Source organism: Mytilus californianus, unplaced genomic scaffold (genome assembly GCF_021869535.1).
Source record: "Mytilus californianus isolate M0D057914Y unplaced genomic scaffold, xbMytCali1.0.p SCAF_2, whole genome shotgun sequence".
Lineage (NCBI taxonomy): Eukaryota > Metazoa > Mollusca > Bivalvia > Mytilida > Mytilidae > Mytilus > Mytilus californianus.
Window position 1 is genome coordinate 77,466,106 of NW_026262668.1, and position 14,365 is coordinate 77,480,470.

At 32.2% G+C, this 14,365-nt stretch overlaps 1 protein-coding gene across 1 annotated transcript in view; it reads right to left on the reverse strand.

The window, feature by feature from the left end:
• Nucleotides 1–2,525: 2,525 nt before the first annotated feature.
• The window catches only part of LOC127728263 (U3 small nucleolar ribonucleoprotein protein IMP3-like), a 44,451-nt gene continuing 32,611 nt past the window's right edge, over nucleotides 2,526–14,365 (reverse strand). The window contains exons 3-7 of the mRNA XM_052235549.1: nucleotides 9,510–9,584; nucleotides 8,146–8,225; nucleotides 5,979–6,030; nucleotides 5,134–5,206; nucleotides 2,526–2,724 (exon numbers count right to left, since the gene is read on the reverse strand). Coding sequence (XP_052091509.1) covers nucleotides 2,698–2,724; nucleotides 5,134–5,206; nucleotides 5,979–6,030; nucleotides 8,146–8,225; nucleotides 9,510–9,584 — 307 coding nt within the window. The 3' untranslated portion in view covers nucleotides 2,526–2,697. The remainder of the gene's footprint in view (nucleotides 2,725–5,133; nucleotides 5,207–5,978; nucleotides 6,031–8,145; nucleotides 8,226–9,509; nucleotides 9,585–14,365) is intronic.

Genomic DNA, 14,365 nt, shown 5'->3' on the forward strand with positions numbered 1-14,365 from the left:
GTCTGATGACCCCGCCTTCCAACCATCATGGCCGACATGGTTAAAAATAGAACATAGGGGTAAAATGCAGTTTTTGGTTTATATCTCTGAAACTACAGCATTTAGAGCAATCTGACAAGTGGCAAAAATGTTTATCAGATTTAGATGCCCTGAAATTTTCAGACAAATCCGACAACCCGTTGTTGGGTTGCTGCCCCTGAGTTTAGTAATTTTACAGAAATTTTGCAGTTTTTTGTTATTATCTTAGATATCATTATAATATCTAATATTATTAATTATGATTTTAACCTTATTTTACATGATTTCCAAAGTATCAGTAAATACAGGTGAGCGACACAGGCTCTTGAGAGCCTCTAGTTTGAATATTTAATAAAATGCTTCGCTGAGTGCAGCCTGATACGACCGCAGAGGTCAAACCCTGAACAGTTGGTACAAATTTGGACACAATATTCAAGCTTGATACTGTCTGAATTTGGATTGTGATCAAATTTTTGACATAATATAGATTTCTGACACAAAATAAATGTGGTCAAAGATCTTACAAATCTATTGCGCAATACTGTGCAATTGAAGATTTCTTCTTGAAACTTTTCAAAAATTCAAAATTTTTCAATTTTGAAAAAAAAATATGAATCCTCTAAAAAAATTTGAAAAAAAAATCCCCCCCCCCCCCCCCCCCCCAACTTTTTGAAACCCCCCTTGGAGCAATAACCCCAAAACTCGATCCAAACCTTTCCTTTGTAGTATGGAACCTTGTAGTACAATTTCAGAGAGATCCATACACTCAAACACAAGTTATTGTCTGGATACTAGAAAAATGCTTGTTTTTGGCCCTTTTTTGGCCCCTAATTCCTACATATTTGGGCAATTAACCCCAAACTCAATCCTAGCCTTCCCTTTGTGATATGGAACCTTGTGGTACAATGTCAGAGAGATCCATACACTTACACACAAGTTATTGTCTGGAAACTGGAAAAATGCTTGTTTTTGGCCCCTTTTTGGCCCTTAATTCCTAAACTGTTGGCCCCATAACCCCTAAAATAAATCCCAACCTTCTACTTGTGGTATTAAATATTATCGTACAATTTCAGAGCAATTGAAATAACTATACACAAGTTATTATCCTGAAACTAGAAAAATGCTTCTTTTGGGCCCCTTTTGGGCCCCTAATTCCTAAACGATTGGGACCATCATCCCCAAAATCAATCTCAACCTACCTTTTGTGGTATTGAACCTTCATTAAAAATTTCATAGAGATCCGTTCACTTAAAATAAAGTTATTGTCCGGAAACCAATGTGTCTTCGGACGACGACATCATACCATTATAAGATCCCAAAAAAAATTTTGTGGTCGTATAAAAAGCTGATTCCTCCTACAACCTCATTTGTTTGCCATCAGACATCTAGATATTGGTAGTGATGATATGCCTATGGATCACTTTCTGTCATCCACTTAACACTGAATTTTAACCCACAACTGCATGAAAATGTCTTGACATACTGAACATCAAAACCTACACAGATTTTTCTACATGACATGTAATTGTGCACCTACGACGTATTATGGTATACCAATGTACGTCCATTTTGTTGACCTCATTTTCATGGTTCAGTGACTGCTTGAAAAAAAAATAGTTTTTTGTCAAGTGCTCACTTATTATGAGTAATAGGATAACTACATTTGGTATATGGGGTTCCTTGCAACGTCGACATGTCCGTCTATCATGTTTCATATGACCTTGACCTCATTTCATGGTTCATTGAACAGTGTTTAGTTTTTGTGGTTGGTATATTTCTGATATTTTCAGCAATAGGTCAATTATATTTGGTGTATGAACTATGAAACAATTTTAAGGTGTACATGTCTGTCTGGCAGGGTTCATATGACCTTGACCTTATTTTGATGGTTTGTTGTTCCAGGAATAGGACTTTAATTGTCAGATTTTAGTAAATTTTTCACATATTGTACCATAACTTGAGTTTGCTTCAGTAGAAACTTTACATAATTGTTGGATTTGGTGAACATATGATTAAATGCCTTTGAAATATCCCATTTTATTCTTACAACAATTTCAATATGTATAATAAGGGTGTATCATGCTTTCTTGGCACAGCTGTTTATCAATGTTTCCTATACTAAAACATTTACTATGCCATTTCTGCTTGTATCAGTTTGTTAAACTCAACTCATTGAAAACAACTAGTCGTTAACTTTTATGTCCATTGGTCTCTGGTGGAGAGTTGTCTCATTGGTAATTATACCACATCTTATTTTTATAAGGCAGTATTGAACAAAACTTTCACAGATTATACAGAACAAACTTCTGCTGATTTTCAATAGTGTATGACCTTATATCCCTGTCATTTTAATTTTTGATCTGAGTGATTTTTAGTGTTTCCAATAACGAACCATGAACTTAAGCATTACTGCTGATATTATTTGGAGAAGACCGGTGACACACCACACATCTTCTTTCAATGCACATTTTCATAAGAAACTGGCAAATACTAATAATTTCTATGAATACTGGTATCAAGTAATTTATTTATTTTTCCAATGTTCTCAGAGAGCTTATAAAAGTGCCCAGCACTATCTTGTAGCTCGTACTTTGTTATAGGATTCATCTTGTATGTATCATATCCAGCATGATTTCCTTTCCCTTCACAATGTCATCATGTACCACATTAATTATTCCATCAACTCATCAGATCAAAGTCATCTCTCTACAAATATAAAGATTGATAATTATATATACTATAATAATTTTTCAACTAAAATGTGTCGAAGTTTGGAATGATTGCAGTATGAGCTCTGAAAGATTATAAAATAATTGTGAATAACAGTATCAGACTAGTTGATTCAGTATAATGAGATAATGCTAACCAATTAATTTCTTAAAAGCAATTTATTTTGGGGACTTTCACAAGTAATAAAAATAACCAGAAACTCATAAAAATAGTCCATTGGAAAAAGCTAAATGTAGGAAAAAAGTATCCACAAAATAAGCTGGTTAACAGTACCAGTGTTATTTGAGCTGTAAGGAACAATTAAGCATAGTTTATAGAGATTGATAAGAATTGTAATCAAAGTGATGGAAATCACTCATGGAAAGATTGGAAGAATAGTTTGAATAATTTCAAATAATATTTAGGTATGGTGTGGACAAAAAAGAACATTAATACATTGATTTTGAAAACAATTATCATGATTGTATGACATTGAAGATTAAAAGTTGTAGAATATATTTTAATTAAATTTACAATTTAATTTCTTCCAGAAAAGAGCATTGAAAATATACTGGTCCGGGTACACAGTTATCGTCCTTTGATTTTCGTTGTCCACGAATATAGTCCCTAGTGTGGACAGTGTGTTACTTGTCGATTTTTTTTATACCCCTTCCAAATTTATTTCTCCATGTTTTATGACTCAAATAGTAAGTAGGGGGGTGAAATGACACTGTAAAAAAAATTGGGTCATGAATTTTAAAGTAAAGTAGTGATTTGGTCCAGCTGAAAAATGTTAAAAATTAGCACTTCGGAAGCTGTCAAAAGATTTGAAGACCCCCTTAACATGAAATTGTCCATATTTTGAGTTAGAGCCGATGAAGTTTTCTATAATTTTGATATAATTTGTCCCAAAAGTAGTACAACACACTCTAAAAATATTATTGAGAAAGCGCAGGTGGGTTTATTTTAATTTTCATTTATTGTCTAAAAGAAATGCACTACGAAATAACTGTGTACTCGGACCTACTGTTTCAACATAAACATATTAAAAAACTTTAATCTTATTGAAATTGGGATTCATTCTTAATTACAAAAATACACTTCTTGTATTCAAATGACTAATATTGTTAACAGACATTTGATGTGAAATAAACTTTAAAAAAAATATTGGTTTTCTCAGGTTAAGATCTTAAAAATTTTACTGACTGTTCCAAGCCAATCACTGATAAGTGTACTAACCTAAATTATTTTTTAATTACAGATGATTATTGCACAGATTTATCAAGTAAAAAATAGGCCTTACTTGAACACCTTTTTTATATTTAGATGTCATAATTTGTCTTTTCTTTGAAAGAAAAAATCTTGTTAATCCTTAATTAATCATTTATCTTTCAGACATAATTTACCGAATCACTTTATGTAGTGTAGATCAAAAGTAATAGGCAATGAATAAATCTATCATTTCTATATACCAAACATCTAATATATACATTTGTGTATTCAATTATGATGTATAAAAGTATTTGTGTATTGAGATGTATAATGAAGGGTCTGTTTAATTATGTACTGGGGTAAGACTGAGGTTGATTATTGATGTTATCAATATGATTGGCATTGTAATTAAGCCCCACATTATCTCTGATTGTTTGGTGATCATGACAGTTGTCAATCATACTGCCATGATACTGGTATTGTATCATTACTCTTACCCAATCAAAATGACAAAAATAGCCTGCACATTGACAAACCTTAAAGACATACATACTTGAATGAACTGCTCCAAAAATATAACCACATCAAATTTTTCACAGATCATATGTGCATATGTACACAGACATGATAATTATAGGGAACTATATTTCAGTGTGTATACATTTCGTAGATTTAGTAGTTAACCTGTACATCTACTTGTTAGGGAGGCCGGTGCCTTAGGAAAGACTTGGAACAATAGTTCCAATCTTTCCAAAAACAACTAACTTTTAAGGGCCACTGTAACATTTCACTTACTGATGAAGTCTGTGTTTAAAGGGAGATAAATCAATCACAAACTGACCAAGAGAAAATTCAAATTGGAAGTTTAAAGACTAAAGTAAATAATAACTGTTTGGGAATGTGCACATTGAATAAATAACTCCTTTCCCCCATGGGAAACAGATTTTGAGCCAGTGAACATAAATGGCAAAAAAATGTAGAATTAAGCCATTTATTCATTATTTTTCAATTTCAGCACAGCCTTCATTGAACAAAAAATTGTAAAATGGGCATTACATTTCACAATAAATCTGATATTGCTGTTAGTGTTTGAAGACAAATTTTACTAAAATATTTAAAATCTGTTTTATCAAATAAAATTTTGGATAAAATAAAAATCTGCATTTGAAATGGAAGAAATGCCATAAATCTTACCAGTTCATTATATTCTAAAACTTGTTTTCTGATTGCTGAGGTGTCTGTCCAGGTTATAAAATCTTCCATGTTTCTGTAATATAAAATGAATAAAACAGTCATGTGAGAATGAATTATAGGTAAAAACAAGAATGTGTCCATAGTACACAGATGCCCCACTCGCACTATCATTTTCTATGTTCAGTGGACCGTGAAATTTGGGGTCAAAACTCTAATTTGGCATTAAAATTAGAAAGATCATATCATAGGGAACATGTGTACTAAGTTTGAAGTTGATTGGACTTCAACTTCATCAAAAACTACCTTGACCAAAAACTTTTAACCTGAAGCGGGACAGACGGACGAACGGAAGCACAGACCGATAAACATAATGCCCCTAGGTGGGGCATAAAAAGATACCAGCAAACACTATTATGCCTATAACTACTGTTAAAGTATTATTGTTCATGAGATACCAATTTTTCAGGAATTTGTCGTTCCCTCCAACCTAGAAATTTTGTACAAAATGAAATAATATTTAAAATTGGGGCTTAGGTCATAACAAATTATCAATATCATAACCATTCTGACCAAATTCAAGACACAATTCTGGAATAGTTACAGTTGCTGCTACAATGAAAAAAGAAATTGAACTGAATTAATGTAGGCAGAAATTGTGCAATGATATTCCAAAGCAAGTATAATAAAGTCTTTGCCTCAAAGCCATTTATTTAATAAGTTATTTTCCAAAGCAAACAATTAATCATCCAGAAATGCTCTTCTCCCAATTTTTCAGGAGGAGGGGTTGTAAAAATGATATAAATACTAATTATCCATGAAATATGCAGGGTTAATATATCATTTACCTTGTGACAAGATATGCTGGATCTGTAACAACTTCTGGTCCAACTCTAACATCTGAATTTCATGTCAAGGTAGATCAAGTAAAAAATTTCCACCAATTTAAACAAGAGTGCACACGCTGAAATGTCTCGCCTTCTTTACTAATCATTGATATTATGTTGATAGTCCTAAATATAAAGCTTTATTACAACTGTCACATAAACTTAACATTAACCAAGTAAACTAAACATTGACCAATGAACCATGAAAATGAGGTCAAGGTCAGATGAACCATGCTAGGCAGGCATGTACAGCTAACAATTCTTCCATACAACAAATATAGTTGACCTATTGCTTATAGTTTAAGAAAAACAGACCAAAACACAAAAACTTAACACTGAGCAATGAACCATGAAAATGAGGTCATGGTCAGATGACACCTGCCCGCTAGACATGTACACCTTACAATCATCCATACACCAAATATAGTAGACCTATGGCATACAGTATAAGAAAAACAGACCAAAACACAAAAACTTAACTATAACCACTGAACCATGAAAATGAGGTCAAGGTCAGATGACACCTGCCAGTTGGACATGTACACCTTACAGTCCTTCCATACAGCGAATATACAAGACCTATTGCTTATAGTATCTGAGATATGGACTTGACCACCAAAACTTAACCTTGTTCACTGATCCATAAAATGAGGTCGAGGTCAAGTGAAAACTGTCTGACGGGCATGAGGACCTTGCAAGGTACGCACATACCAAATATAGTTGAACTATTGCATATAGTATTAGAAAAAAAGACCAAAACTCAAAAACTTAACTTTGACCACTGAACCATGAAAATGAGGTCAAGGTCAGATGACACTTGCCCGCTAGACATGTACACCTTACAATCATTCCATACACCAAATAAAGTAGACCTATGGCATACAGTATAAGAAAAACAGACCAAAACACAAAAACTTAACTATAACCACTGAACCATGAAAATGAGGTCAAGGTCAGATGACACCTGCCAGTTGGACATGTACACCTTACAGTCCTTCCATACACCGAATATACAAGACCTATTGCTTATAGTGTCTGAGATATGGACTTGACCACCAAAACTTAACCTTGTTCACTGATCCATGAAATGAGGTTGAGGTCAAGTGAAAACTGTCTGACGGGCATGAGGACCTTGCAAGGTACGCACATACCAAATATAGTTATCCTATTACTTATAATAAGAGAGAATCTAACATTACAAAAAATCTGAACTTTTTTTTCAAGTAGTTACTGAACCATGAAAATGAGGTCAAGGACATTGGACATGTAACTGACGGAAACTTCGTAACATGAGGCATCCATATACAAAGTATGAAGCATCCAGACCTTCCACCTTCTAAAATATAAAGCTTTTAAGAAGTTAGCTAACGCCGCGCCGGATCACTATCCCTATGTCGAGCTTTCTGCGACAAAAGTCGCAGGCTCGACAATAAAATCAACAAACAGACAAAATAAAAAATTCAAATGAGCAACTTGACAGGTGCCTCATGTGGAGCAGTATCTGCTTATCCTTTTGAAGTACCAGAGATTTCCCCAGCTATTGGTGGAGTTTGTGTTGCTCAGTCATTAGTTTTCTATGTAGTGTTTTGTTTTGTCCTTTTGTCGTATTTTGGCCACAGTATTGTCAGTTTTCTTTGACCTATGATTTTTTATTGTCCTTTTGGTGGCTTCTACTTTTTCAGTATACCTTCACAACTATCACAGATTTAACGAAAAGGTATAATTTTGGCATTTAAAGATTGTCTGTGAAATCTAATGAAATTTCTATTTAAATTAAACTTTACTCAAAGGCAGTGGAAATATGTATAAATAATATTACTGCAATATTGTTTTTGTACTGATAGAACAGGTCATTATTCTTAAAAAGGAAAAACATGTAACCTTATTTTCAGAAAATAACTTGAAGCATTAAAGTGAAATATGTTTTGAAATAAAACAGTTGACACAGACATCCACCTCACCTGCTTTGCTGCACAATACTTTGATAAACTACCATATTTATATATTTACATTTACATAGAGTTTTCATGATATGATTTCATTAAATCTAACTTTATGCAACTTTAAATGTTGTCTAGTAACTAAAGTTCTGTCGATTTTACACATAACTCCTGATAAAAAAAGATACGTCCTTGTTCTATGAATGTTGTTGCAGTCTTCAAGTTTTCTGACATGTGATTTCTAACCATAACAACAGGAAGACGTCGCCTGAAAAAATACAATGGTTTATCTTTAATTTACATCTTCATTTTATCATTTAACTGCATAAAATATAAATGTACTCAATGATCAGTATAAAATGTAATTATTACATTGGTTGCAATGAAATACTGTGATTTCACAGTTCAATAAAAACTAATAATTTCACATATGAAATAAATCCGATAATTTCACTCCTCTGATGTCATAGAACGATGGTTGTTGTCAAGACATTGTTGATCATGTTGCATCAAAATGAATTGAGAATGCGTAGAAAAATATAGTTCCTCATACTTTTTACTTTATTCCCATGGTCAATGAAAGAAGAAGAATAACTAATCCAAGAATTGAAATATTGAAAAATATTCAACTTGTGAACAAACAACACTGATAATTAACTAATGTGCTACGCACATTCATGAATGAAAGTGTTGTCCTGTCACCCATTAAATATATTTCTATATTTGAATTATTCGATTAGTTATTCAATAATTATTCACTAAACTTGACTTTTATTAATCTATATTTCTGTTTCTAACTTATTTTCTACTTTCAAATTCTCTCTCTCTCTCAACTGTTAAATACCACTTTTTATGAAATTCCTCCAGTTTTCACATTAGTCTCTTCATATGTGATAAAATTTTAAATAAGTATGATTTTTTAAAATTTATGATATCATTCTAAATGATTTTTTTTAATAGTTATGAACATCATAAATTACTGAGAAAAAGCCCAATATGTTATGCTTTTCTTTTTTTGAACACTTCTGGTTCTACATCTTGCTGGAATTTTGTATGCTCAATATTATAGTTTACTTAAACTGTTTACGATATATTTAAATCAAATCTGTTCAGAAATATACTGATTGATATCTTCCTGCAGTAACAAGCACAATTGACCCTGCTTTCAAAATAGTGTGTCATCTTTTTTTATTATCCTGTGCATTGTTTTTTAAGGTTTTTTTCGGAGTATACCATTGTCCCAAGTAGGTAAGGTAGATTAACATGGTCCACCACATTCTAAATGTGTCTGTCAAAAGCCAGGAGCTTGTGTGGTCCAGTGGTTTCTGTTGTCTTTCAAATGAATGAGTTTTTCCTTTCACATCAATAACCAATATATCATACTGCTTGAGTTTTTTTACATTTGGTTTCTGTAAATTTAGAAATTATTGTGTGCATTCATTTTTGCAAATAAAACAAATTTTCTTACAAACAATCTCTTATTGTTCTTGGTCCTTGAAAAATATGTTCAAGCAAATTTTGTAGCATGATTTCCCTGAGTAATTTTACTAACCTACAGAATGATGTTGCAGTGACATCATCAGCTAGTGACAGACTTCTCTTTGTTGGAGTCAATCCCATACAGTGTCTGAAAGAAAAAACCCAGCTGGTTGAATATACCCAAAAAAAATATATTAAAAGTTAAATTTTTGTTGTTGAAACTAATGCCATGCAGATTCTGAAAAATATAAATGATTTTAAGTCATATGATACTTCAAAAGTCCCATAAATTGGGAATGACAAAGTAGAACATGTTCAATATCAAAATTTAATATGAGTCTACATTAACTCCTCCCAACAACAGCGTTAAGTTTGTATTAATTTGATCAACTTTTTTAATGCCTTTTATTTATCTGGCAGTCAAAGTCCAATTACTCTGGAATGGCAATGGAACTTTTCAAAATAAAACAGTGTTTTATATTCACCAATTCCAATTGTGTAAAGTTTCCGATCAATAAATCCAAGCAAACTCAAGTTATGGTACAACATGTAAAAAATTTATTTTAATCTGACAATTAAAGTCCAGAGATTCGATCATCTGGAATGACAAACCAGAAAGTTAAAAAAAATCAAAAGGAGGGTTCCTATTATCAAACCCAACAATAATGTAAAGTTAAGAGGAAATCAATCCAGGTATACTGCAGTTAGTGAGCTATATGTAAAAAATTGCATTTATTCAAATGGTTAAAGTCCCATAACTCTGGAAAGACAAAGCCAAAACTTTTAAAAAGATTTCTTCCTTCAATCCTGATGTTGTGTGAAAATTACATGAAAATTGGTTCATCAAATTTGAGTTAAGTATGAAGTGTTGACAGACAGACAGACAGACATTAATATATTATCATACGTCTGCGACTGGTGTGTAAAAATTGTGCATAGAGAACATTGTTTAGCACAAAACTTTGTTTAGTATATATGCATACATTGGTTCAATAATTTCCAAAACATAACAATAACAAGAAACTTGATTCATATGACTTTAACATAAAACTTTAAAGTCCAGCTTCTCTTTGTCAGAATAAACCTTATACAATATTTGTTCAATAAAAGTGTCGCCACCAAATTTCTGGTGTGTAAAAATTGTGCATAGAGAACATTGTTTAGCACAAAACTTTGTTTAGTATATATGCATACATTGGTTCAATAATTTCCAAAACATAACAATAACAAGAAACTTGATTCATATGACTTTAACATAAAACTTTAAAGTCCAGCTTCTCTTTGTCAGAATAAACCTTACACAATATTTGTTCAATAAAAGTGTCGCCACCAAATTTCGTACTTAATCTGTATTATGTAGTAATAAGCATTGTGTATAAGTTTCATAACATTTGGTTGAGGCAAACTAAAGTTAGAAAACGGAAACAAAAAATTTGTACTTGATCCTAGTTTTGTGGTAATGAATATTGTGTATAGGTTTCATAATGTTTGGTTGGGGCAAACTTAAGTTACAGAATGGAAACTAAAAATTTTGCAATCTTTTGATTAAAAAGGGGCATAACTCAATAATGGTTAAAGTGACACTACCCAAATTCAACTTGATCTGTGTTTTATCAGTGGAAGTCAAAATTAAACATTGCATTGTATAAAGCATTGATTGTAGTTGATTCAACTATAATCATGGACAAAGGAAGATAACTCCAATTTTAAAAATAACTTGATATTTAGAAGAAAATAAAAATTTTGCAATTTTTCCATTTATAAAGGGGCATAACTCTAGAACAGTTAAAGTGATGCCACCAAATTTCAAACTTGATCTGTGTTTTGTGGTAATAAGCATTGTGTATAAGTTTCATAACATTTGGTTGAGGCAAACGTAAGTTAGAGAACGGAAACTAAAAATTTTGCAATTTTTCCATTTATAAAGGTTATATAATTTCATAAAAACCTGGCAAGAATTGAACACATGAAAGCGCTAAAGATGCAATTTTCGATATAATTAATATTTCCAAGGGCCATAACTCTTTTAAAAATAATGATGGGCACTGATTTTCGAACTTGTCCAAGACATTGCTAAGATAAACCTATGATATAAGTTTCATAAAAATCTGGCAAGAATTGTACAATGAGCGCTTATGATGCAATTTTCAATATAATGTTTCCAAGGGGCATAACTCTTTTAAAAATAAATGATTAGTACTAATTTTCGATGGATGGATGCACAGACGGACGCCCTTTATTTCTATGTCCCCTGCAACGCGTTGCACGGGGAAATAAAGTAGACACAAAGAATGTCTCACCTGTATAAATGATAATGACTGTAGAATAAACATGTAGCAAATCTGAAAGTACTGCATTCTGGTTATCATGAAAAACAAGAATAGGACACCATGCTTGGTTTGCACTAAACTTCTATGTTAAGTGAACCTTGAAATTCGGGTTAAACCCCTCATTTGGTGTAAATTCATATAGTTCACATCATAAGTGGTAAGTGGTTTTAGACAAAAAGATGAAAATATAAAAGTTTACAAAAACAGATCACATGGCCTTTTTTGCAAGATGAGCTAAAAATTCAAAGAGCAAAATGTTTAGTTTATTGTTAGAAAGGAATTTTTATGCTCCTTTTTATACACAAATAAGTTTTCATCTTAATTTCTTAATGCTTGACACTATTCTTAACTAACCCACACACTGAAATTAAGTTGTTTCCCTTTGAATAGCATGTTCAGAAAATACATCTTTAAAAAACATTTGAAATGCTTCACTGTATTTTGAGAAAAAAAAATTCATGAAGGCAGTAAACTTTCAAACTTTCACTTTTCTGTAACATTAATGGCTCTGTTAAAATGTCAAATGTGTTACTATGACATTACTGTCCTCAGTCCTTGTAATCAGATACATGTTTTACTCAATTACAGTTTGTACCATTCAACCAAACTGATCAGATGGTAAAATGTTTTATCTGGCAACTCCTACAGGAAGACAGCAGCAAGTCAGCAATATTAGAATTCCAACCTATCTTAAATCTGTCTCTCTCATTTCAACCTGATCAGCTGGTGTATGGATATAACTTTTATAATTGTCAAGCCAGATAAATGTTGGGGATTTATTAGGTAATTTTGCTTTATATCCCTATTGTTTTAGTTTTTTATATAATTTTTCTCAAAACCTCTTCTTACTTGACTTACAATAATAATCAGCTAGAATATATGGTTTTGAAATATGAAAGGAAAGATTAATTTTCAATTCTCTTTTGATAGACATGAGTATTCTTATATTCTTCCTTCTTACAGTGCAATAACAGGTTTTGGAATTTTTTTTTGTAAATGACAATTCGCTTTAAACAGAAATACAAATAGTTTATGGTAAACTTTAAAAGTTTTACCACAAACAGCAATTAATATCTGATAACAGCTGCTATTGTGATCAATTCAGTCATTCAATACAGACAGAGACCTGTAATACTAAGAGCTTTAAGTAGCTGTGTAGGAGATTAAACAACCCTAATTTAACAGAACAGTCAGAGACTGTGGCATGACCTTCTATAAATAAAATATCTTTTTCCACATGCATTGACACTTGCTGGAGTCTTTGATAGTAGATGGATAACTGTTTTTAACATTTGGTTTTAGAGATTGGCAAAATTTTTATTCGAACCCCTTACCTGTGCTAGTTCTTTCAACCAGGGGGGTTCAAATGGCAGTCTTTTCTAAAGAACATTAACCTCTGTATTGTGGACATTTTTATGACTCACAGAAACATAACAACAGTTTATTTTTTGTCAAGATAACTTGTATTACGACCAGAGTAAATATCTTTATCTCTACATCACATGTAAACAAACTCACACCCAGTCAATCAAATACATTGTTGATATGCAATGTATTTTCTACAAGATGCAAACAATGTGAGAGAGAATTCCTGGCACTGCATCTAAGTATGAAAAACTATTCAAAATACCAAAATGGTGAATAAACGTATCAATTGTGAAGGTTTAGTCATCAAAACAAGCAGCTAATTTAGACATCTCAACAAAGGGGAGAGAACTATTACATTACTACAGATCATTAGATAAACAATCAAGTTATTATCAATTTCATTGTTTGTTGATAACTTCCATATTAATAAATAGTGATGATCTATTCTACCTGATTATTATTATTATAAAGGAATCAGTAGGAGGAGAGACAACTTACTAATGAGTGTCAGTTCCAGAACTTTAAATAAGAGTGGGTCTCCAATGAAAATAAAGGTTAAGCCCAGCAGTTGTAAATAAGAAAAATGTACTGAAAAAAATCCATATTTTTTTGGTCATTAGGGACCCAGGCTCCCTGAGATCCACCTATGTTTTTTGTGAAGTGACCAATTCTTTATTTCATTTGGGTAATGAATATTTTGGTACATTTTATAAACATGTTCCATATGGTTATGCATTATAACAGTACCTCTTTTTTTTTACCTTCCAAAACCTTATTCATTGTTTGGCCCATCAATCTTTTGTTTTCATTGTGTTGAAAGCCTGAAGTACATGTATCTGTTCAGGCAAAACAAAAAAGTTTTTGACTAGCTTTTTCCAATTTTAACCTAAAATATAGCCTACCACAAGACTCCAGCTTTTTAGTCCCCTACCGACAAAGTCGAAGGGGACTTTAGGGTTGCACTCCGTCTGTCTGTCTGTCTGTCTGTCTGTCAGTCCGGCAAATCAGCTTTCCACACTTTTATTCTTCGTTCTTGAAGATATTTATTTGATATTTGGTATATAGTTTTATCATGACAAGTTATAGATCAAGTTTGAATTTTGTTCTGGTCTGATGATTTAGTCCAAGAAGGGGACTTTAGGTTTGCACTCCATCTGTCTGTCTGTCTGTCTGTCTGTCCGTCAGTCCGGCAAATCAGCTTTCCACACTTTTTTTCTTTGTTCTTGAAGAT